This window comes from Benincasa hispida, chromosome 1 (assembly GCF_027475165.1).
Source record: "Benincasa hispida cultivar pf3 chromosome 1, pf3_genome.v1.1, whole genome shotgun sequence".
Classification (NCBI taxonomy): domain Eukaryota; kingdom Viridiplantae; phylum Streptophyta; class Magnoliopsida; order Cucurbitales; family Cucurbitaceae; genus Benincasa; species Benincasa hispida.
The window spans coordinates 60086411-60112882 of NC_143478.1; the positions used below are offsets into that span (position 1 = coordinate 60086411).

At 34.2% G+C, this 26472-nt stretch overlaps 1 protein-coding gene across 1 annotated transcript; it reads right to left on the reverse strand.

Annotated features, from left to right (window-relative positions):
* Positions 1–3219: 3219 nt before the first annotated feature.
* On the reverse strand, positions 3220–10133 carry LOC120082935 (uncharacterized). Its single transcript, XM_039038370.2, has 7 exons — positions 9690–10133; positions 8092–8403; positions 7087–7233; positions 5994–6337; positions 5106–5628; positions 4955–4987; positions 3220–4038 (listed from the first exon to the last, which is right to left on the reverse strand). The coding sequence occupies exons 1-7, from the start codon at positions 9865–9867 to the stop codon at positions 3512–3514; spliced, it is 2064 nt and encodes a 687-aa protein (XP_038894298.1). The 5' UTR covers positions 9868–10133; the 3' UTR covers positions 3220–3511.
* Between the last annotated feature and the right edge of the window lie 16339 nt (positions 10134–26472).

The window sequence follows — 26472 nt, forward strand, 5'->3', positions numbered from 1 at the left end:
GTATATATATACATTTAATCATTGAATTTTGAGGGTTTTTTTTTTAATTCCATGAATCTACTCCACACAAAATTAAAAGTTTAGATTATCAGACATAAATTTTAATTTTATATTTAATAGATTGATTAATTTTTAAATCTTGGAATTTTCTATATTGAGTGCATCTCGAGATACCCTCATCTATATGTGTCTTCCATCATTCATAATAAAAAAATAATTAAAATATTTCAATAAATAAATAAGAATAATTTATCACATGTCATAATATGAAATAACTATTTGATGGAATCTATAAAGATAGATGATTCTGAAGATATATTTCAACTCTTACAACAAATTTCAAAGTTGAACTGAACTTATAATTTGATCTAAAGCGGTTAACAACTAATTGAGTTATTATCATTATTATTGCATTCCATTACAATGCTTAGGAGTTTTTACAAGAACATAACAGAATTCAGAGTCTAAACTCCTTATTTTGTCACTTTAATATGTTGGGTAAATCTTCCCACTTCTACCGTAGAAATAAGTAGAGAAATAACAAATAAATTAAAAGCAAACAATAAAATAATTGATGCGAAAAACTCTCAATTTAGAGAAAAATCACAGTTAACTATTACAATCACTCACAACAATTTTCTCTACAATCTAAATTATAAGAGCACTCTCTCAAAGTATTTTATATTATCCCCCTATTTCGCTCTTACTAGAGAATACATAAAGGGCATTTAACTATATCAGTTAGCACACCGAAACTTAAAGTGCTTCTAACTATGATATTTTGAAATCAAAGTCACATACTCAAATTTTATAATGTTTGAAGATCATCATTTCTTTGAACTTTTTTAATATGGGACAACCATTCTTTTAATATTTTACCGAGAATTCAACATTTCACCTTGGCAAGATATTAAAAGAATCTACTACTCTTGTTGTGTTTATTGTCTTTATCCACAATCATAATTCTCAACTTAGAGAACTATATCCTGCTCCACCATAAAGAGTACACTACTTGGCATGTCACCTCCTAAGATTTTTCTTTCAATCACATGTCGATAAAACCTTACTAAATTTTGTGGTGCGATTTTCACTTTCTTGGCTCACTCGAAGTTATTCCATCAATATAACTTCCACCACACATCTTGTATTGCAAGGTGATGCCCTTGTGCAAACTTGTGAAACAACTAACATCACATCATTTATCATGGTAAAGCGGACATACTATACAGATGAATTATGTCTTCTTCAGAGGATGTCTTCGTCTCCCATGACGAGAGAGGTAATGTCAGCATCTGATTCAGAACCCTTTGAGAGACATACTCTAGTTTTCACATGCCCATACTATTAACATTCCCAACAGTTCATCTTTTGCTCGCAAATTTTCTTTTTTGAACTTCTGCTAGAATCACCCTTTGACTCCAATTGGACCACCATCATTGTTTAACTTGCACTTGTATAACCCATATTGTACTACCACATTCTTGACTCACACTTCCCCAAGCCAAAGTTGATCATTCCATCAAATTTGTCCACATCAAACTTTACTGAACTCATAAAGCTTGACACATTTGCTCAAACTTCTAACAAATCAACAAATAGAAAATAACCCACAATATTCACAATACTGTAGCACATGTCAAAAAAAAAATTCTGATGTGGAAGCCCAAATAATGCTACAATTACAGAGCATGCTTAGAAATTTAAGAAACTAAAAGCCTAAAACTATGATACCACTTGTTGAAAAAAAAAAAAAAAACCCTCTCAACTTCTATGGTAGAAATAAATAGAAAAATAATATAGAAATTAAAAGAAAACAACAAAATTAGAAATAAGAATTTACGTGAAAAACTCCCAACCTATAAAAAAACCACAACCTACCAAAAAAGAATCCACTATATGAAAATCTGTTACAATCACGTAGAATAATTCTTTCCCCGATCTCAATTACAAGAGACACTCTCAAAACTTTTGTATCACTCATACTCTTTTTTCACTCTCAAGCCAGAGAATACATGAAGAGAATTTAATTAGAGTTAAAATATCCAAACTTAAAGTGTTCCTAATTAGGACGATTTGAAACTAAAGTTACATATTCTTGTGCTTGGAACTCATTACTTCCTTAAATCTTTCTAAGGTAGAACAACCACTTTTCTAATAGTTTGTCAAAACCTAACACAATATTTTTGTCCATGCATTTCCATCTAACTTTAAAAACTATAATAAATGCATCAATGTGACAGTAAAATAGGCTACTCGATTAGGAATGTGTAGAGAGATCAATAGCATTGGTGGCACTTCGTCAAACTTACCGACATCCCCATGTCAATTTTCCTTTATTACTACTAATACTTTAATTAATGTTGGAGATCAAATCAATTTGATTATATTTATACGTATTAGAAATTTTTCAACTATTTTTAGACATCTCAACTAATTTCATATTAATAACACCAGATTTATAACCATACAAGGATAGTCCCAAACTTGAAGTTTGTAACTATACGATCAACTTTTAAAAATGTTCAAACGTTCCTAAATTTTTTATTTTGTATTAAATAAATCATGAGTTGATTTTTTATATATATAAATTAATTAATCTATTAGATCTAAATTTAAATTATATTTCTAGTAGAATCCAAAACATTTGATTTTGTATTTGTGTCTAGTAGATTTGGAATTTAAAAAAGTTCAAAGAAGAAAATTTGTAAGATAAGTTATGTTTGGAGCAATGAGTGAAATTTTTTAATTTAAGAATTGTTAAATCTAGAAAATTAGTCATGGAGTTGTGAAAGATTTTTAGTCGTATAATCAATAAGGAGTGGGAGTGACTTAAACTTCTATCCTTCACGACGAGCATGCCCTTAAAAGTATAATTTGAGCAAGTGGGAAAATATGTGGAGGGAAGGGATGCTCATTCACAAGAACAATTAATGTTCCTCGTCTTCCTTGAAGTTCATAGAGAAACAGGACAAACTTGGCGAAAACAATCAAAAAAGACTCGAAAGTGACAGCGATAACTACAAGAATAGCAGTCTGTTGTCGTCTCTGTTTCTGCCTCCCCTGCTTTAACCTTGTCTTCGGCACTAAGAACAGAAAGAACTCGAACTTTCTGGTCCTATTAGAGTAGAGGGATGTGACAAGACAAAAGAAAAAAAAAAAACAAAAAAGATGGGGAGGAAAATGGTTGCGAGGACAGAGAAAGGGTATATAATCAAATAGTAATAAGAACTAAAAATTTCTATTGCGTCGTCAAATACTTTTCACACAGTAGCAAAGGAATTTGCTACTGCGTTCTGGAATGAAGTTGATGTTACAACAATTAGAAAGCGTGTGTCGCTTTTCAGGACGGACAATTACAATCATCAATCCACCACTTACAACAATATTATGTACAGCCAACCAACCAGCTAACCAACCAGTTTAGCCACTACTATTCCAAAGTAGTGATTCTAATTTAATTAACAGCATTTTGTTGGGAATTGGATACAAAAACTAGAGTTTATTCATCAATCTAACCTGCGCCTCCACCTCTTTTCCAATCCATGAGCATTAACTTTCGTGTCTTTTGTTGACCCTCGCTGCTAGCCTTGCACAAAAGACTTGTTGCTGGAGGAGGCATCATAGACGATTGTTTTACGGCACCTGCGGTTGAATGTTTAGCGTCTGAAACCGAATCTTTAATGAATTTACTGGGCGAAGATCTACTTGATCTGGGTGTAGCCCAATTCAATGGCCCTCGTCTACAATTTGCTTGAGCAATGTCTCTTCTGCTCTCTGTTGTTGTTCCCAGCTTTGGCTTCTTTGAGGAATGTGTTTGATGGCCCTCGTTCTTGAACGAATTATTGGACCATAATCCGTGTGTAGTTGGTGTGGTATATAATTCTTCAGTTTCCTCTGATTTCAACTTGCGAGCTTTCATGGACTTTTGTGAAGGCTTTTTTGGCCACCTTACTATCCCATCTATGCTTTGCCTCAATGCAGAAGTTGTTGCAATATCGAACAGAGTTTGAGCAGCAGCCATTACTCTTGGGCAGTGCTCTGTCGAGAAGCAATACCAATAACAGAAGACAAAAGAATTCAAAAGGAGTTTAGTTGCATGCAAATGACATACAAAATTTCTCAAGACACGGCAAGAAATATGAAGTAGCAACACTCGACTCCTTAATATTAGAAAGTTTGTAATGAACAAATTAGAGGAAGGGTGGCTAATCTCTGAGAAACATGGATATTATAGCTGATTCGTCCACGCGACAGCACTTAAATAAACCCAAAAGTCTGCAGTTCTTTCGGGAAATTAAGAATCCAACTTTTAAACATTTCTGAATTTGTAAATGCCAAGGACATTATTTAGATGTTTTACACAGTAGACTTTTCCCTTCCTACAAAAATTTTCAAACTAGCAAAGCACTTTCTTCAACCACTGAACTTCTGAAAAACTTTTCATTTGAAACTAAATACCCGGATTACTCCTTGAGGACTTCTCTTCCTCATTTCTCTCTTCTCTCTCTTCCTTTTCTCCCTCAAGATCAATCTCTCTCCCTCAGCTCCTCAATAATTCAATGGGTTCTTCTTGGTTCCTTCAGAGAAAATAACCCATTAGACTCCTTGCTGTAGGGTTGTTGGTATTCCATAAAAAAGGTCTAAGAGGGATTGGCAAACTGAAAATTTCTTAAGAGGCCATTGGAAAGTCATTATCGATAGAGTTTTAACTTTTAAAAATTTATTGGATCTTAACTACTAACTTAAAAAAATTTCAAGAATAGATTCAAATAATTCATAGAAGAAAAATAAGGAGTTCAATAACAAAATACACAAAGTATTCCAATGGTTCCCATATTTACTCCATAATGAATATTAGAGCTAAAAAAGAAGGGCTGCACGCAAGTATTAGCCCCACCCACAGCTATCATATATACAAAGGTATCACGACAGTTAAGGTAGTTAAAACTCATACCCTTTGCCTCATGATTCATCTTCCCTCGAGATTCTGTATGTAGACCAAAAGCAACGTCACAATTTAAGTAAAATGAATAATAATAGCAGAATGTTCCAAGGAGAATATTGATCTCAATCACGCACATAAATGCCTTCCAATAAATCCTTACCCACAAGCACAGAGGAAGTTTTCGAACAAGTTGCAGAAGACAGGGAATCCCATCCACATTGATGATGATTAACGGACACAGAGGACCCACCATCATCAGGACCAACAACTCTCAATGTTGAAGGAAATAAACTCTGGTTAAAAGTTAATGATTCCAAGTCTTTCGTAAAACAATCAGCAGAAGCACTGGGGATATTAGAAAAGTTTCCAACTCGCCACCACCTACCAGGACACGTGGTCCTATTTGCAGAGAACTTGGATGAATCAGAATTTGCTTTAGAGTGCCCATTAAAAGAATGTGACCATGGAAATGGTTGCAACATCGTTCGACGAGATTGTTGCTTTGCTGAACGTAAATCTGTTGCATTCTTTGAAGATACAGAGGACTTGCCGGCATCCTGAAGCAAAGATTCCAAGTCCTTTGGTAGAGGAAGACCCAATTTCACAAACATATCATCAGGTTTGTGCAGTTTAAATCCAAGCGCATGGGTCAAAGGTTCAGATTTGCTGCAGACATCTTGCACCTTCATGGAAAAAGAAATTGAGGTCTAAATATGAACGTAATTATGGAAAAAGAGCTCCGTAATTTATATTAAAATTCAAAACACTAGTGAGAATCCTCCCGATAAAGATTTGACACTTTTGCCACAGCAATTGCCGCAACAAAGAGAATCAGCAAAAACAGATTCCATCAGGTTGTAGACAGATCTCAAATAACTAAAGAGATGTCAAAATAATTTGAAGCAACTTAATAAAAATATATGGTCAGCGTATAGATCAAAAAGTTTAAACCAACAAACACGATGGTACACTGAGTATTTGGGTTTGAGTGCAAGTACACGGGTACAGCTGACGGGAGAGAGAAACAGTCAAATTCTTACTAACTGACCTTGTTTAATGAAGGTGACTCGGCTGCACTAGTTCTTCCTTTTACATCAAAATTCACCCGTTCTTCTATGCTTGAAACAGAACTTACTACACTTGTGGATGGCTTGCTGTTAGACCAACTCTCTGACTCGGCCATATTTTGTGGGCGGACAGGCAATGGGAGCTGAAGAACAGAACAAGCTTTTCTAATTGACTGCAGAAAACATTCATTTACATTTGTGTCTTTTTTACCTTTGTCTTTACTTAAATTAGCACAGTCATAACTACCATCAAGAAGATCATTCAGTGGTGGATCATCCGCAAGCTTTGTAAAATCCTGAACATCCGATTTCAGCCCATATAATCCTGTACAAAATTTCACAAGGTCCATAAGTGGTTGTATGTTTGTAATGCGAAGTAAGGTGCACAAAAGTAAAAACCAATAGAAGCTTTATTATTAATAAATTTTAAAGTAGTGGCTTGTTTCTTTACTTGTGTCGTAACAACTAATGAATTTAAACAAATAAACTACTTGCAAAACTGAAAATAAGGCACAGTTATGACCTAGAGTGATGGAAGAAAAAGAAAATCAAAGGACTGTTTCATGGGATGCATATCATTTTTGTAGAGCAAGATATACTCAACCTACAACTCTTGTTGGAAGACAAAATAAAATAGGTGCTTTAAGAGAGTTCTGCATTCTATCTTTTCATTAGATAGACGGTCAGTTGCCATGTGGGAAGTTGAATACAAATGGTTTATTACAAAGGCTACTCATGTGATTATATCTGTCCATAGATATCTTAATTAAAAGGTCAGCTCATATCTTTACAAGAGCTATATTCAAATAACATGCAAACCAACACATACTCAACAGAATTAGAACTATCTTGATTTGGTTATAGTTCAGTTATCCATCCATTTAGGTTCTGTGACAATAATGACAAATTTTCCTCACAACAAACCAATAATATCTTTACCATAGCAATTTAAAACATCTGCATTATCCAGTGGAGGCCATCTTCAATACATGTTAAAAGCACCTCAAAAAACCATATAACTAAATAATGCAAGTTTCTGAGCAAATCAATTAATAATTCACATCATCATCATACCAAAAAAACTGCTCCCTGCTGCAGCTGAGCCATTTCCAACATGTGTAGAGAGTGAATCAAATTTGGTCTTCAATGAGACTTTGAGATTTCTCTTATCGCCCCGCTTGCTGCTTAGGCTACTCTTTTGTTTCAGCGATTGAGTTTTCTCTGTTTTTTTTATTTTTATTTTGGGTATATCAGTAAACTAGCTTCAGTAAATTTCTGATTTCCCATCAACTTACACTACTAAAGCATAGAAATATACTATAGAAATTGCAAAATGATATCCTAACTTAATCACATAAATGCAACAAATATTGCTCATTTTGTGTATATAAACGGGTTGAATGACCATTGTGGCACCAGTTTCTCAATACATCAAGTCAAAAAAACATGAAATAGAAGATTTTTTAACTTTACAAAGAGAAAGCATGTGATGCATTAGATTAATTAATTAATAGCCTTACTAATTAAAAAAATCCTCTTACAGATGAGATAATGACAAAATTTTTCCCAAATATCCTCCTCTCTCACAACTTTACAACAAATGAAAGAAACACAATATTCAAATAAATGGACGAAGAAGAAAAAAACCACAACATGATCAAATGGAGGGCAAAGTTCACTGAATTGCTTTTCATGGTCCTCTGCTCATACATCTTACAAAACAACAAACATTCAAATTTAAAAACAAGCATATCATAATTTTAAACAACTGAGGGGTGTACTTAATTTTTAGATTCAATCCGTTCCTACAATTGAGGACAGTACACAGATCATGGGTTTGTTTACTTGGAGTTATAGCTAAACGTTTTGGATTGTCTTTCACTTTATATTATAATTGAAATCAGATTTCTTGCAGAATAATCAACTCATTTTATCGATAGAAGTTATCTTTTGATATCTGAAAAGATGTAAGGGATGGACTGCATTGGAAAACACAGCCATTTGGATCTGAAAAGAACAGTTTAATTGATAGCAAAAGATGAAAGTTTATATCATTAAATTGGAGCTGGTGTACATTACCATGAGAGTTGCACTTTTTAAGATATGATCCAAGCTTATCTGACATATCCTTTACGTCATCAGCCCCATTTAAGAATAAAGAATCATCCAATTGAACCACACGTGGCCTCTTAGAACATAAAGTACTACTACTACTCCTTGACACCTTTAATGATTTACGTGGATATACTCCCGGACTTGAAGTGGACAAATGACTTCTTTTGGTCCTACTTTCAAAATCTTCAGATGTAACTTCACCATCCTTAGATACTGCTCCATCAAGGATCTTATCCAAGGAAACAGAACCCAAGTCATTGATAGAGCTTGTCCCAGCTGGCATACCAACATTTATAGACCATTAGATCATCAAACTATGGAAAATGATGAAAGAAAAAAATGACAAACAAAGGGTATGAGATGCCAGAGAATCGTGAAAACATAAATTCTGTAAAAGTCAACTCAAAGTGAAATAACATGGATTATATGTGGCCAAGAGGGAAAATATAACACTTACAAAGTCTAAATATTATAAATATATGACAATGCTTTCACAGATACAGCAACTAGACCCAGCAACCAACATCATTCATCTATAGAAGTATGTTAATAAAGTTGCAATCTTTTCTTCAAGATTTTCCAAATTCACCATATAGACCTTATTCCATAATTTAGAATTTCACACGATATAAACCATCTCTTAAACCACCGATTGACCCAAGAACTTAAGCTTATAGTTGAAGGTAAATTTAATTATATCATCTAACACTCCCCCTCACTTGTGGGCTTGAAATATATAGAAGAGCCAAACAAGTGGAAATCAATATTAATGGGGGAGGAAACAACATTACAAGGGTTTGAACACAAAACCTTCTTGGACCATCTGCTCTGATATCATCTTAAATCACTGATTGACTCAAAAGCTTAAGCTTAAGGGTGAAGGCAAATCTAATTATATCATCTAACACCATACAACGAAGGAATGAGAAAAATAAAGACAATATTTCTCCTTTTGCAAAATATATGATCTTTCTACTACGACATCCCAGGAGCAAAATTTTCCCTTTATCATATTGCCCCTTCGAAGTAACAAAATACAAGCACAAATGGCTGCCACGGTTTTCGTAAACTGCATGCTGAATCCTAAGTCAACCTCACTTCAAATCCACTGGAACATGTTTAATAAAAGGAATCTTTCATTGATAATGACAGAGAACAAAAGAGAGGATAAGACATCCTCCAAACGCCTAGGGTTAATAAAAAGCACTTTAATTGGCAAAATCTGCTGGAACACATTTATTGAAAAAGGTAAAACAAAAGTGGCGACTGTCTTCATAAGGCTACAGAAACTCATTGGTTTTCAACAATAAGTGACACAAATCTATCTATAAGTTTCATCCTATTGCATACAAACAGTCCATCCACAACCAATGCGTGAAACTCCAAGCACTATATTCACTGCCATCTCTTTCACGAAACAATCAGCAGTTCCCAAAACCTAGGTAGTGGCCAATTGGAACGCGAGAAGATAAATATGCTATCGCATGCATGTAAAAACACAAAACCAGCAACAAATCTAAAATTAAACAGCAGTATAATAGAAAAAAGTGAGGCTATTCCACCTTTTAGACTACCGTACGAGCTGAAATGCTGAAATGAATAGCTAGAAGGAGCAGAACCGCGATCCACCTCGCACAACTCAACCTCCTCGATTGTTACCTCGGTTCTAACAGAGCCATCTGGTCCCATGAGCTTCGGCACAACCACATCAACCGGATAAGTCAATTCTAGAGCATCCATCGCCGGAGCCCTAACACAACTGAAGTAAAAACAGAAGACGATTCACCGCAGCCGCCAAACATTTCCAATGATCCTAAAACTCCGTGGAAAGAAGATAGCAATCTGTACACAGAGAAGAACATTTGAAGATCTTACTGGAGAGAGTCGGATCGGAGAGTGAGTGAAGAAAAGTGAATTAGGTGGGAGAAAACGAAGGGAATATGAGGGGAAACGGGAGTGTTTAGCATGTTGCGGCTAAGAGTAGGAGAAATCAGAGTTTTTAGGGCACGAATTGGGAACAAAGGTAAGTATATATAGTTTTCGGGAAAATGTGCGTCATTTTTGGAAACGGACCATCGACGGCAGAATATTCCGTTCCGTTCTCCGTCAGAGTTCGTCCGCGAATACCCACTTTGCGTGGAGATGGGGCTCGTTGTCTTTTACGGACCTTGACGTGGCATTATCCCTTAAATAATTTAATTAGTATACAAATTATAATAAGGATAAATTTGGGGCCGCCCAATTATCGTCCGCCACGTGTTGCTGTTTGCTCGATAATTATAAACAGATTCTAGATAAATCACACAACGTCTCTCACTCACTCGCACCATTTGTTCAGTGCAATTACAACAATATTCCAGTTTCTTCTAAATAAATTATCAAACTCGATTTTAGTTCGATCCAGTGGTTTTAAATGTAACACTATAATTTGAGTTTAATTTCACTTAGGTCTTACGATTCAAAAATCTTTAAATGTGTTGTTGTAAAATGGTAAGAATAGGTAGGCCATTGATACATCCATTAGGTATGTTTGGATTGATTTTCTAATATATCTTTGATAACCATTTTGTTAATGAATTTTATTTTTTAAATTTAAGTCTACAGACACTATTTTCACATTAAAAATTTTAAAATCAAGACAAATTTTGAGAACTAAAAAAATAGCTTTTAAAAAATTGTTTTTATTTTTTTAATTTCGCTAAAAATCCAATAATTGTATTTAAAAAAAGATACAAATCATGGTAAAAAATGTGTATAAAATAAATTTAATTTTTAAAAATAAAAATAAAAAATAAAATAATTTTGACCTAAATAATTTGAAACAAATTTTCATTAATAATTATTTTTTAGATAGTACTAAAAAATATTGTTTTAAAATACTTATATGTAGGTTTCCTAGTGAATAAAAATAACCCTTCGTAAAATATAACCAAATTACAATGATTGATTTTGTGATTTAACTATAAATTTTCCATAAAATGTTATCACAATCTTCCTCTTCCTCTTCCTCTTCCTCTTCTTCTTCTAATTTATATTAATTTATATTTAAGAAAATAAATTAAACTTATTATAAAGTATACCTTTTGTAACGACTCGACTTCTTAATATAGTTCAAGGACGCCATTACATGCATAAGCTAGAAGACATATTTCGAGAAGAAAAATCCAATAAAAGAAATAAAAATTTTCATTAAATAAAGCTTTAAAATAATAAAATAAAAACATTGTTCGAAGTACCCATAATCCACTTCAAAATAAATTAAATAAATAACTTACTAAAACCATCGAATAATTTAAATATTTGACTCTAAAACAAAACATAACACTTTGAGAAAATCATGTGCGGAAGCGATGTCAAGTCCCAATGCCTTTGTCATGGATTCTTCTTGTCATTCGCCGATCTATCTTTACCTCTACCTAGAAAAGAAAACATGTAGAGAAAATATCGAGTATAAAAATACTCAGTAAGCAACTCACTACTAGGCCCACTAGGTGTACAGGTTAGTCTTCCTAACAAGACAAATGTGTGCATCCCGGCATAGACATAAGCATAGGCATAAGGGGCGAACCTGAAGGCACCATTTCATAGGTAGTTGCTCCGAAGAGTCACAAAAAATCATAAATATAAGTGGTGATCCTGTAAGGACACCAAAACATACACAGGGGATGTACACAGCTCATTAGGAATGCTAACAATTACCATCGGTCTAACATAGTCATAAGCATGTAATCATAATCTTAAAACATACTCACTCAAGATTTCTAAAACAGTCTCAACAGTCTATCAATCATTCAAACGTAGAAATCATTCACATAATATCATATTTACCGTAACAAACATTGTTGGGGTTGATGCTCTAAATCTCGTAGGATCCTATAGTTTGTAAACATTGTATGAACAAACTCTTTATGTGATTAATAATATATGATATATTTATTCACTTTGTCTATAAAATATGTGATATTTTGGATGCATTAACCACAAACACAAACATCCAAGGTTATCGTTGTAACTTAAACATGTATGTAGAGACATACAGGTGGTTCATGTTTAAGTGATAACCTAAATGTGAAATAAGAGTCTGTAATATATGGACAAGGTTGGGTATCTAATCCTGGTGACACTACGAGTATGGCCCGCTTTGTAAGTGTTACAATTCTTGTAAAGTGCTACAAATTATCTAATCCTGATCATTCATGTATTAGACATGCGAGAGAGGATATTTTATACAAATGAGTTTGTATAAGACCGGACCACGAAATGTTTAGTCTCATTGTATAACACCGTTCATAATAGACTCTTATTTCACCAGGATGACCTTAGGTAACATGACCGAATCCTGAGTGAGTTGTGAACTTCTGCCTATGAGGGCGGTCATTTGATTTGGATGGGTGAGAGTGGCCAGATCACCGACTCAACAAGCATACCATTTTGGGAATTCGTCTGATTGGGGAGCTGGAAACACAGCTACACAAGATGGAATTCACTCCTTCCCCGAAGCAGAGGTAAGTAGATAAATTTCTCCCTTAAGGGTTGATTCTGGGTCTTGAACAATGTGGCGCCACACCCTCTCCTGGACTAAGAGGGGTTTATTTATAGTAGGACTATGATCTATTATTCATTAGAAGGATCAATGGTACTTAAATAGTTAGATGTAATTACAGGGGCAAAATGATAATTTGGTCCAGCTGTACTTACGAGCAATTTGTGAAGGGTCATTGTATTGTTAATTGGTTATATCCAATAGACACAAAAATATATTTGTAGTACAAAGAGTGCAGTTGTCGTCTTTAATAGAGTGTCCGACAGTTAAAGGATGGTGGATGATGTAATTAAAGAGTTTAATTAATTATTCATATACCGTTGGAGCTTCAAGCAACAGGTCCATAAGGTCTCTTTGGTAGTTCAAAAGAATTTAGTTAAAATTAAGTTTTTGGGTTAATTTGAATTGTTCAAATTAATAAGAGGGAATTTAATTATATATTTGTTTCAATTATATATGATATAATTGTTATAGTGTATTTGATACATTATAGTTTAATTGAAGGAAATAAATATTTGAATGAGATTCAAATATATTTTCTATGAATATGATTCATAATTGTTAAATTTAATGTAAATATAATTTATATTAAATGTCATAAAACAGAGAAAATAAACTATAGTTTATATTGTATATGATACAATATTAAAACTATAGGTTATATGTTATATTTGATATAACATATAGTTGAATATAAATATAATATGATAAGTTAGTTATCATATTTATTTATATTATTTTATTATTTTGAATAATAACTTCCTCTATTTTCTCTCCAATTATCTTAGTGGGTGATTATTGATTTTGTGCCAAGAGGAATAAAAGAAAATTAGTTTTCTTCTTCTTTCTCAACGTTTGAACGATTGAAGGCATTGTCTATGTGACTGAGTTTTTTACAAAATCCTTATGTGTGCTTCAATCTTATTCTTCCTCCAAACTTAAACAATCCCTCCAACCAAAATAGTCAGAGCTCACCACTCCTGGGTTCTCACCCTGAGAATACCAAAGGCTCACTTTGGTAGTGTCCAATCTATTTGGTGAGAATACCAAAGGCTCACTGTGGTAGTGTCCAATCTTTTTGGTTCGAGAAGTTCTTAAAGAAGGTTTTCAAGACTTGCTGAGTTCGTGATTGTACGAGGGAGTTACGTGAAGAGAAAATATCTTCAAAGGTAATGTATTTTGAACCTTTTTTTCTATCTAACGTGTTGTAATTTATATTAAACGTATATCTTGTATGTTTACTGTAAATTTAATTTTCAATCAAAATGGAATTTGGACAATCCTCTTCCGCTCAAGGATCTTCTTCAAACACAAGTTTCCAGAACACCCTCAATAGTCCAATGTAGCAAGTCATAGCAATTCAACCCATCAAAATAAAATCATGCTTTCAGTGCAATCACAGTCTTAACATCAACTTGGGTTCAAGTGCAAACCAGTAGTGAATCACTTACTTTAGAGTAAATCCAAATGATTTCGTCCCTTTATTTATCAAACTTCTTAATCCAAAGCCTAAAACATAAACCATAATCAGTTTCATCCCATAAAGTATAAATTTTCAACACACTTTACCTCAACTATCCTTGAACCACTTGTCCAAATGGAGGTCAAAACAAGATCAATCCAAGATTTTACTCAAAGACATCCACCAAGTAGTCCAGCATATGCAAAAATCATCAGTAAGACAATGACTAAATTCCTAATAAATAAACTTAAGATAACCTACAAAAATCCAATGGCTTCTGAGCAGTGCCTCAAAGTACTTCAAAGCTTCAATCTAACACAAGCATCGTGAGTAACAAACTTAAACCAGCATAAAGCTTAATGGGTAATCTACCATTAAACAAGAACTCAACAGAACTCACCGATTGTAGACCCAACCTTGCTGGAAATTTCCTCAAAACTTTTCAAATTCTTCAAGAACATTAAATCTACGGTCAAGGTGGCGTGAGAAAAATGAAATTAGACCAATCTATCATGGACACACCGAAACTCAATTAAACTAACCACATACCAGTAGATCGGAAACAACCCAACGAAATCTCAATAACTCACCAAAACCCATCGAACTCTAAAAATCTGGCAATGTAAAGCGATGACTTAGTGGCAGTGACCAACGGCCGACGATGGCTGAGTGTGGCGTACAAACGGCAGACATTGCTGCGAACGAACGGCTTGAAAAAAACCCACACGAACGGCCATGCTGAGCACCAGTTACGGACGACTGTTGACAATGGCACAACTTTATATCTGACAGCTAGACTCCAGCGGTGGTGTTGGCAGGCGAGTGAGGAGGCTGAAGATCGTGATTGGAGATCAAATGGGTTGCGGCTGAATCATGACACGATCTGAAACTCCGACAGAACGAGCGACAATATGTCACAACTGAGAGAACCCACGACTGGTGTGGTCGGAGCAGTGCGGGACGAAAAATTTGGAGCTTCTTGTGTGGGCGGCGGATCTAAGGGATGAGAGTTGCGCACGATTGCAAATGGAAAAGAAGAAAAAGTTGTGGATTTGGGGAGGGGGGACTCACGGCTACAGGCGTGGATAATAAGGAAAAACTAAATTTATTTTATTTACTTTTTTAACCTTAAATATATATTTTATATATATTTTATATATTAAGATTAAGTCAAATCCTAATTTGACCAGTCAACACCCAATATACATTTTTTTTTTCCTTTTCCTTTTCCCCTTAAGATCTCGATTTCCTACAAAAATAATCCACAAATCCAAATCACTAAATATAAAATTAATTATCTTATCAACATTTCATTCAATGTCAAACTCCAAAAATTGAAAATATAATTCCAAATAGTTCGAGATAATTAATTTAAAATCCAAAAATTTGGGATGTCACATTCTTTCCTCCTTAAGAACTTTCGTCCCCGAAAGTTCAAATCTCGAAAGGGCTCTAGATACTTTGTTCTCATTTCATTCTCACATTCTCAAATTACTTCTTCAGATTGATGATTCTACCAAAAGCTTTTACCAACACTATCTCCCTATTATGCAAAGTCTTAGCTTCTTTAGCAAGAAATTTTCTTATGCTTCGACTCATACATGAAATTAATCTAGCACATACCTCCCTGACATAGAAACATATAGAAAACATCATAAACTGTAGAAAGTGACACTAAATGACATACCATAAAGTCCAGTTGCTCTAATGTTTCAACTGACTCAATGAAAACATAGGTTTATCTCCCATTTCTTTCCAATCCTAAAACACCCTTCATAAATACTACTTCCAGAAATACTTTATCACCCCTCTAAAATCCAAGTCTTTATGCCTAATGTCGGCGTAACTTTTCTGTCTAATATGAGTTATTTGCATTCACGCTTTAATCTTCTGCATTGCTTTGCTTCTAATCCATACTAGCTCAATTCCCAACAACTTTTTGCTGACCGACCTCTCCCCAACAAATGGGAGATATGCAACTCTTTCCATTTAGGGCTTCAAATGGCGACGTACGAATAATAGCTTGATAGTTTTTACTGTATGCAAACTCCATCAAATGCAGGTGAGAGTCCCCACTCCCTGAAAATTTCAATGCAGAGGCCATACTAGATACGACATAATCTCAAGATACGTAGCAAAGAAAGTCTGGTCAACTGGAAATTGCTTCTATATGGAGAATGCCAACTGTGGTGTCTTTCTTAGTAGCTACGTGTATAAGAAACAACTATGTCCAATTAAATCTCATACTCATTAGAGTCTTAGCATAAGGCCTCATACTACCAGGGGCTATAAAACAATCGCATATGACTGACGGAAATCTAAACAGAGATCTCCATGAGCGAAAGCAAGAACTTTCCAAGCTCATTGTGAAAGAATTAAACGCATTCACAAACATACAGAACAGTTATGCATCTTAAACAAAATTACAACATGCTTTAGTAATCAAATACAAAAGGAACGAGAGACATACCTTTGAAGAACTTTTCTTTTGGAATTCTCTCGCTCTTGCTGTCGCTACAATCGTCTACCCAATACGAACAGTCGATCCATGAACAACAACCCCTCGACACTACCACTCGACAACTTTGGTATTCTCGGAGTGAGAATCCAGGAGGTGTGGGCTCTGTGTGAATTTGGTAGAGGGAAGGAAGAAGACAACGATCGAACTACACGATCAAGCAAATGGGAGAAGGGTTTTGTTTATCGCATAGACTAAGAATGCTTGATCGTTTAGTAAATCTCACTCTCGTGAGAATCGTCTAGCCGATCGTTTAATCTCTCTCTCAATCGTTTACACAATCGCTTAGACTCTCGCTTGATCGTTTACACGATCGTTTAGTAAATCTCTCGCTTGAAGGCTATCGTGTAGTCTCTTGCTTGAAGGCTATCGTGTAGTCTCTCGTGAGCAAAACGATCAGTAATTTACTAATTAAGAGATCTCTTTGCAAAATGAAAACTCTTTTCATTTTTTCATTCAATTATGAAAAACTGAAATTAACCTCCCATCTGTACGGTTAATGGAAAAAAGAATAACCAACTAAACAGTTATCTCATACATGTTTTTATTATAAATAAATATAATAACCAACTTATCATATTATATTTATAGCCTATATTATTGATTGAAGGAAATCATACATGAGGATTTCTATGAACAGTGGAAGGATCGTTCCAAATTTCAATCGTATATGAACATTAATAATTATAGTACACAAACGGAAACAACAGGCTATGCATGAAACCAAAATTACAGCATGATTTTCTACAAGATTAAAGGAAAGAATTAACATACCTTTGAAGACTCATCTTCAACACCCTTGACCACGAATGCTCGTTCACAACCAGACGACAACTACGAACACTACGAACTCTACACTCCATGATCATAGCGAACTCGAACATCGCGATCTCCAAGTCACAAACACCCCGAATACCACGAACGGCCTCCACAAAACCTCGACTATGTCAAGTTGAGTATACACCACCAAAAAGGTTATCTTTGTATTCTCGGCGTGAGAATCCAGAAATGTGGGCTCTGTGTGGACTTGGTTAGAGACAGAGACCGGAGGAAGAACAAACGTGTAAACGATTGAGCAAGTGGGAGATGGCAAAGCCTATCATATAGGATGATGCCCAATCGTTTAACAACAGCTATGTGATCGTTTAGCTAATCGACCAGTTTAGTGTCTATCGTATAGGAACATTCTAAGTTGTCGTTTAGTAAATCTGATTTACTTGACAACCTTTCCATGAGAACTTTCCGAGAAATGAAATTCTCAATTCAACATTACTAAAATTAGGAAAATATTTTTCCTTTTATCTCACGGTTACCATGAAACTATCAATAACCTCTCACTCAATTTGTTATTAGAGAAAAAGAGATAATTATCTAATAATTAATATTATTATAAACATAAATGATAACAAACTTATCATACTATATTTATAACCTATAGTTTTAATATTTCATCTCATGAAACATATAAACTACAGTTCTTTTTCTATTTCATGGCACTTTATGTAAATCTCATTTACATTAATCCTCTAGATGTATCTCATACACCACACCGATCATATCATATATAATCGAATTACCTCTTGTCAATTTGAACATTTCAAATCAACACCAAGAATTGATCCTCAACTTGAATCCATTGAGCTACCAAGGGGACATTATGGACCAGTAGCTCGAAGCTCCAACGGTACGTGAATAACTAACTAAACTCTTTAGTCACGGGATCCACCATTCGTTAACTGCTAGACACTCCACTAAAGACCGACAATTGAACTCTCTTTATTACAGATATATTATGTGTCTATCTTAACCAATCAACAGTGCGATAACCCTTCACAGATCGCTTGTAAGTATAGCTCAGCCAATAACCGTTATGCCTTTGCAGTTACATCTAACTCCTTAAGTATCACTGATTCCTCTAATGAACATAAGTCATAGTTGTACTATGACTGAGTCCTCTCTTCCAAAGAGAAGTTGTGGCCACTATGTTCAAGCCCCGGAATCAGCCCTTAAAAGAGAAATCTATCTATTTATCCCTGCTTTGGGGATGGAGTGAATTTCATCTTATGTAATTGAGTTTCCAACTCCCAAATCAGACAAGTCCCCAAAAAGGTAGGCATGTTGAGTTAGCAATTTGGCCATTCTCACCCATACTAATCAAAGGACCGCCTAGGAGTTCCCAAAACACTCAAGATTGAGGTCATGTCACCTATGGTTGTTTAGGTGAGATGTAAGTCTCTAGTATCAATGGTGTTATATACAGAGTCTAGTCATCTCATGGTCCGGTCTTATACAAACTCTTAGTATAGAACACCTATGTTCGCATGTCTCCACATGAATTGTTAGGATCTACCATTTATAGTAAGTTCACAATACTTGCAAACCTCTACAAAGCAGATCGTATCCGTAGTGACACCAGGATCAGGAATCCCTCTTTAATCCTTATACCACAGACCTATTTAGGCTATCACTTAAGGCATGATCCACTTGTATATCTCATATACATGCTTAACTTTACATACAATAACCATGGAGCTTTATTTATTGGATATGAGTAAATGTCATAATGAAATAACCTTTATTTTATTCATAATAATGTATATATTACAAACAATGAGACTCCGGGAGAATTAGGACACCAATCCTAACATTAATATCACATCATATGTAATATTTAAACCATAGTTATTTTTTCCTTTCTTTAATATAAATCATATTTATACCAATTTCTCCAATTAATGTATCTAATTCATCAAATCAATTATATCACATATAATTGAACCAATTTAATCATATCATATATAATCAAATTCCCTCTTGTTAATTTGAACACTTCAAACTAACCCAAAAACTAATTTTCAACTTGAATCCATTGAGCTACCAAGGGGACCTTATGGACTTGTAGCTTGAAGCTCCAACGATACGTGAATAACTGACTAGTCACGAGATCCATCATCCGTTAACTGTTGGTCACTCCATTAAAGACCGACAACTTCACTATTCGTACTACAGATATATTTCTATGTCCATATAATCAATCAACAGTGCGATGACCCTTTACAAATCGCTCGTAAATATAGTTGGGCGAATTTATCGCTTTGCCCCTGTAGTTACATCTAACTCCTTAAGTACTATTGATTCCTCTAATGAACAATAAGTCATAGTTTTACTATGACTGAGTTCTCTCTTCCAAAGAGAGGGTGTGACAACTATGTTCAAGATCTAAAATCATCCCTTAAGGGAGTAATTTATCTACTTACCCCTGTTTCGAAGAATGAGTGAATTCTGTCTTGTGTAGCTGTGTTCCCAGCTCCCTAATTAGACGAATGCCCAAAAAGGTAGGCTTGTTGAGTTGGCAATCTGGCCACTCTCACCCATACTGATCAAAGGATCACTCTCATAAGCAAGAGTTCCCAACTCACTCAGGATTAAGGTCATGTCACCTATGGTCATTTTAGTGAAATGTAACTCTCAATTATCAACGGCATTATATAAAGAGACTAATCATCTCGTGGTTCGGTCTTGTATAAATTCGTTGTATAGAATTCTTCCGCCCACATGTCTCCACATGAATGGTTAGGATCAGACCATTTGTAGCACTTTACAACACTTATAAACATCTACAAAGCGGGTCGTATCCGTAGTGTCACCATAATAAGGTATCCCTTATTTATCCTTATACTACAGACCATTTAGGTTATTACTTAAGGTATGATCCACTTATATATCTCACATACATGCTTTAGTTATATGAAATAACCACGGATCTTAATTTATTGGATATGAGTAAATGCATATAAAATAATATTTATTTTATTAATAACGTATAAAATGTTTACAAACTACGAGACCACTTGAAGAATTAGGACACCAATTCCAACAATAACTATTGAAATCCCGCTACTAATGAGTCTGAAAATCTCTTTCATAATGAGATTCCTGAAGTCCTTGGACACCATAATGGGTCAATCCATAAAAAACACATCCCTATAACCTCATAATAACTATATATGATCCATGAATATAGCTTTTAAGAAAAGAATCTTCCTGATTCACACATCCACCTCAAGAATATTCATTTTCATATAGTTAGCAAACTAATTGTCCATGCAAAAGAAAACATACAATTTGTAGTGCCCCAACCCATAACTCAGAATCCAAATTCGACACCTAACAACCCTAACATTTCTTTGCGACTTGACTATGCAACCACAATCAACTCTTAATAATTGACACATACAAGCAGAAATTTCATCTCTCTTCCTTAATAAACCAAACTAATGTGCTCCAAGGTGAAACATTAGGGCATATGAAAACCTTTTCTTAATAGTTCATATTTCCAAAAACCTGAGCTACTTCATCCCATTTGCAACAACTTCCTGATATCAACTCAGTTTTATTAACAAGTCTATCTCTTATGCCAATGGTGATTTTGGAAGATCTAACCTACTTAGCCCTAACACTTGTATAACATGTTCCTTACTTGAAGTTAGATTACTTTCACCTTCAAATCAAATTGACGACTTTATTTATTCCTTGTCATAATATCCATGCCCCCAATCAAAATCTCTAAAACTTGCTATCTTTCAGTGATTTGCCCCTTCTTTAACAATGTCTTACCTCTTCCATTTTCGTAGTTTATGGAAACTATAACTACTAAACCTCTTCACATAAAACATTATTTTCTCCAACTTTACTATAATTTGAAGAAGCTTATGAAGCATTCTACTAATGCTTGATTGTCTCTATTTAACATTTTATTTTGAGAATATGATTTTCAGGCTAACACTGAGTTCTACAACCACAATCTAAGTAAGCTATCGTTTCAACCAACAAACACTGGGATCTAAAGTCCCAAATGGTAAAAGGAGATTTTTCTTTTACACCGAAGCCTACACTGGGTAACCATTCAATTTATGTCTTAAAATCTAAACCATACTCCAGTACTAGGGAGTCTTGAACACATTAATTTCATTTTTTTTTTACCTAAAACAATAAAGTATTTCCTTATTAGTTTTATTTTCCTCACAAGTTGACATTGCCTTAAAACTCCAAATAATTTTCTTTTCTCTTAACATAATTAATTAAACTTAGTCTTTTTATCACAACAGTACATGGAGACAAAATCAAAGTACCTTGAGATCGATAATTCAATCCAACAACTTTATTTTCCCCACTTTAAGCCAGCTTTATCTCCAACCATTCTGGCTTCATTGCCAAAATCATCTTATCAAAATCCTATAAGGATTTCTTCATATTATCACCTGCATACCTGTTAGGATTTCTCTTCTTTTTAGACCCGTTACATGAAAAAGCATAAGCCAACACCTTACTTAATCCACTAACCCTAATACCATTAGAGTGATTATGACTTTTTAATCCGTTCAAAATTCTTCTTAAGACATATGACTTTCATATGTAGCACTTTAATAAAAACACAGTCTCTTATTCTTCTCTTTTTTATCCCTAAAACAACTTTAATCTTGTACCTATGTACGTGTCTTGTGAAAAAGTTGTTGTAACACCACCGCCCTCTACCATTGCAAAACATAACATTGTTCCTTAAAATCATCTCGTAAGACAACTTATTCGATAGCTTAAACATATAATTCCTCTCATATTGTCATATCACATAGTTTTATCAATCTCAAGATCTATTCTTTCTTAACAGTCCTTTCATAAGATAAAATAGTGTCAAGTGACTTTTAACATCCATTGATTTCTTATCAAATCATAACTGATTAACCACCTCGTACTAACTTCCATAAAGGCATTAAACAAGAAGTAGAACATAACTCGTGCTAGTGAATTAAACAAATACTTTCATATAAAACTTTTCATAATACTTTTACTAATCAGACGTACCTAGTGACGACAAGGAATCCAATGATGGGCCATAAGGAATATTTTGGACTTACAATGTAAGACAGTCTATAGAAACAAAAAAACATAAGCTCCGATACCAACTATAACGACCCAACTTTCTAGTTGGTAGTTCGACTTTCTAATAAAGTCGTTAGAAGCATAAGCTTGAAACATATTTCTAGAAGAAAAATCCAATAAAATAAACAAAACTTTTTCATCAAATAAAGCTTTAAAATAATAAAATAAAATAAATACATTGTTTGGGGTACCCATAATCCACTTCAAAATAAATTAAATAAATAACTTACTAAAACAATCGAATAATTTAAATATTTGACTCTAAAACAAAACATAACACTATGAGAAAATCATGTGCGGAAGCGATGTCAAGTCTCAATGGCTCTATCATGGATTCATCTTGTCATTCGTCGGTCTATCTTTACTCTACCTGGAAAAAAAATATGTAGAGAAAAGATTGAGTATAAAAATACTCAGTAAGCGACCCACTACTAGGCCTACTAGGTGTACTGGTTAGTCTTCCTAACAAGACAAATGTGTGCATCTCGACATAGGCATAAGCATAGGCATAAGAGGCGAACTCAAAGGCACGCTTTCATAGGTAGTGGCTTCGAAGAGTCACAAAAAAAATCATAAATATAGGTGGAAATCCCATAAGGACGCCAAAACATACACAGGGATGTACACAGCTCGTTAGGAATGTTAACAATCACTATTAGTCTAACATAGTCATAAGCATGTAATTCTCTCAAGAGTTTCAAGAATAGTCTCAACAGTCCATCCATCATTCAAACATAGCAAATCATTCACATAATATCATATTCCCCATAACATAAACACACGTTTTCAGAATACCCTCAATATTCTAACCATAGCAAGTCATAGCAATTCAGCCCATCAAAATAGAATCATGCTTCCAGTGCAAACACAGTTTTAACATCAACTTGGGTTCAAGTGCGAACCAGTAGTAAATAACTTACCTTAGAGTAAATCCAAATGATTTCGTCTCTTTGTTTATCAGACTTCTTAATCTGAAGCCTAAAACATAAATCATAATCAGTTTCATCCCATAAAGTATAAATTTTCAACACACTTTACCTCAACTATCCTTGAACCACTTGCCCAAATGGAGGTCAAAACAAGATCAATCCAAGATTTCACTTAAAGACGTCCACCAAATAGTCCATCTTATGCATAAATCAGCAGTAAGACAATGACTAAATTCCCAACAATCAAACTTAAGATACAAAAACCCAATGACTTCTGAATAGTGCCTCAAAGTCCTTCAAAGCTCCAATCTAACACAAGCATTGTGAGTAATAAACTTAAACCAACGCAAAGCTTAATGGGTAATCTACCATTAAACAAAAACCCAACAAAACTCGTCGATTGTAGACCCAACCTTGCTGGAAATTTCTTCAAAATCCTTCGAATTCTTCAAGAACATTAAATCTATGATCAAGGCGGCATGAGAAAACTGAAATTAGACCAACCTGTCATAGACACATTTTAAACTCAATTAAACTAACCACATACCAATAGATCGGAAACAACCCAACGAAATCTCATCAACTCACCAGAACCCATCGAACTCTAAAAATCTGGCAATGTAAAGCGATGACTTAGTGGAAGTGACCAACGACCGAAGGTGGATGGGTGCAGCAAACCAAACATCGGACGTTACAGCGAACGGACGGCCTGACGAAAACCCACACGAACAACCACGTTGAGCACCAACTACGGAAAATTATGGATAACGATACGACTTTAGATCTAGCAGCTAGACTCCAGTGGCGGAGCTAGTAGGCGAGTGAGGCGGCTAGAAATTGTGGCTGGAGATCATGTGGGTTGCGATTGGATCACGACGCGATCTAAAACTTCGACGGAACGAACGACACTGGGTCACAGCTAAAAAAACCCGTGGTTGGCATGGTCAGAGCGGCACGAGATTTGGAGCTTCTCGTGTGGGCGGGAGATCTGGGGGCTGAGGGTTGAGCACGATTGCAAATGGAAGAGAATAACAAGTTGTGGATTTGGGGGGGGGGGGGGACTCACGGCTGTAGGCTTGGAGAAGAGGGTAAAACTAAATTTCTTATATATATATATTAAAATTAAATCAAACCCTAATTTGACCAGTCAACACCCGATATACATATATATATATATATATGTGTGTGTGTACTTTCCTTTTCCTTTTCCCCTTTAACCTCTCAATTTCCCACAAAAATAATCTACAAATCCAAATAACTAAATATAAAATTTATTATTTTATCACATTTAATGTCCAACACTAAAAATCGAAAATATAATTCCAAATAATTCGAGATAATTAATTTCAAAACCCAAAAATTCTGGATTTCACACCTTTAGATCTTTGAAAATTGTTTACACTTTTAGATCTTCCTTTAGGTGTGCAAAAGTCGTGTTGTTACCCTAATTAAGGATGTGCAAAAATTGCTATCTTATTTTTCCATTCTATAAATTCAATTACATATTCTCTTTTAATCCTAAAATGCTGATATTAGCAACCTCTAGCTAATTCGATCATTTATTTGCAATCTCCACATCAATACTTTTTGTCTTCAAGTTGAACAAATCTATTGAAAATAATTATTAAAAGTAGTAAATGTAAGTTGTGCATAGAGGAAAATTGTGAAAATCTCTACATATCTATTTTGAAGCAAGCAAAGACCAAAGAGTGTGGAATATAACTTTGAAACCAAAGAAACCACCAATATGGAAGATTGAAGGGATGTAATTATCAATTGCAAGAATATGCAAACTTGAAATATTTTCCTGAGGCAATGTAGTTATTAACATTTGTTAGGAGCCATATTTATTGATTTCTTCTACGGATTGACCAAGTTCATGGAATTCACCATCATTTACTAGTCCCTCTTCAGATAAACATTTTTTAATGTCCTTTCAAGATTGAAGGAACCGTGAGGTCCACAATGGAAGTGTGGATCGTTCCCAGTTCCCATTTTTAACATAATAGAAAATTACAGAGAAATAATTATGCATTATATACATATTTTACAACATGTAAACAAGAGAATGAGGAAAAGTTAGAAATTCGACTTACCCTTGAAGAACCACTTCTTCACGTAATCCCTCGAATCAGTCACAATTTCTCCTCAAAACTCGAACCCTTTGAAGATCACAAATAAAGAACCAAAGGTCCAACACTTTGGACATTACCAATAGGTAATCCTCTGTATTCTCTATAGGAGATGAGAATTACAGGAGGAGTGGGCTCTGTATATTTTGGAAAAAAGGGAGATGAGTTAAAAGGGAGGGTTTTTCTTGAGAGAATTACATTCTCTTCAAGAGAGATTTTTCCAGAGAACTTTTCTACAGAAGATGAAGAACGTAAAAGACTGGACACCCACTAGAATGATTGATGAGAGAAAAAAGAAGGGAAGCGAGTTACAACTCCCTCCTAAATCAATTTAAAAAAAAAAAATAAATTATTATATATATAATAATCACTCTATCATATAATATACATTAAACCATATATTATATCAAATATAACACATAATCTATAGTTTTTATATTATATCAAATATAATATAACCAATAGTTTTTATTTATCTCAACAATGCTTGGTATTTAATATAAATCATATTTCTACTAAATTCAATTATATGAATCTCATCCATATAATTAGTATTTGAATCATATTCAAATATCTAATTTCTCTCTAAATAAACTTTATACTATAATGTATTTGATACATTATATTAATTATATCACATATAATTAATTTAAATTCATTATATTGAAAATAATTAATTTGAACAATTCAAATTAATCCAAAATTAATTATCAATAATTATTGTTGAGCTTCATAAGGGACCCCATAGACTTATGGATTGAGGCTTTAATGGTACTTGAATAATTAATTAAACTCATTTAATTAAATTATTCAACATCCAT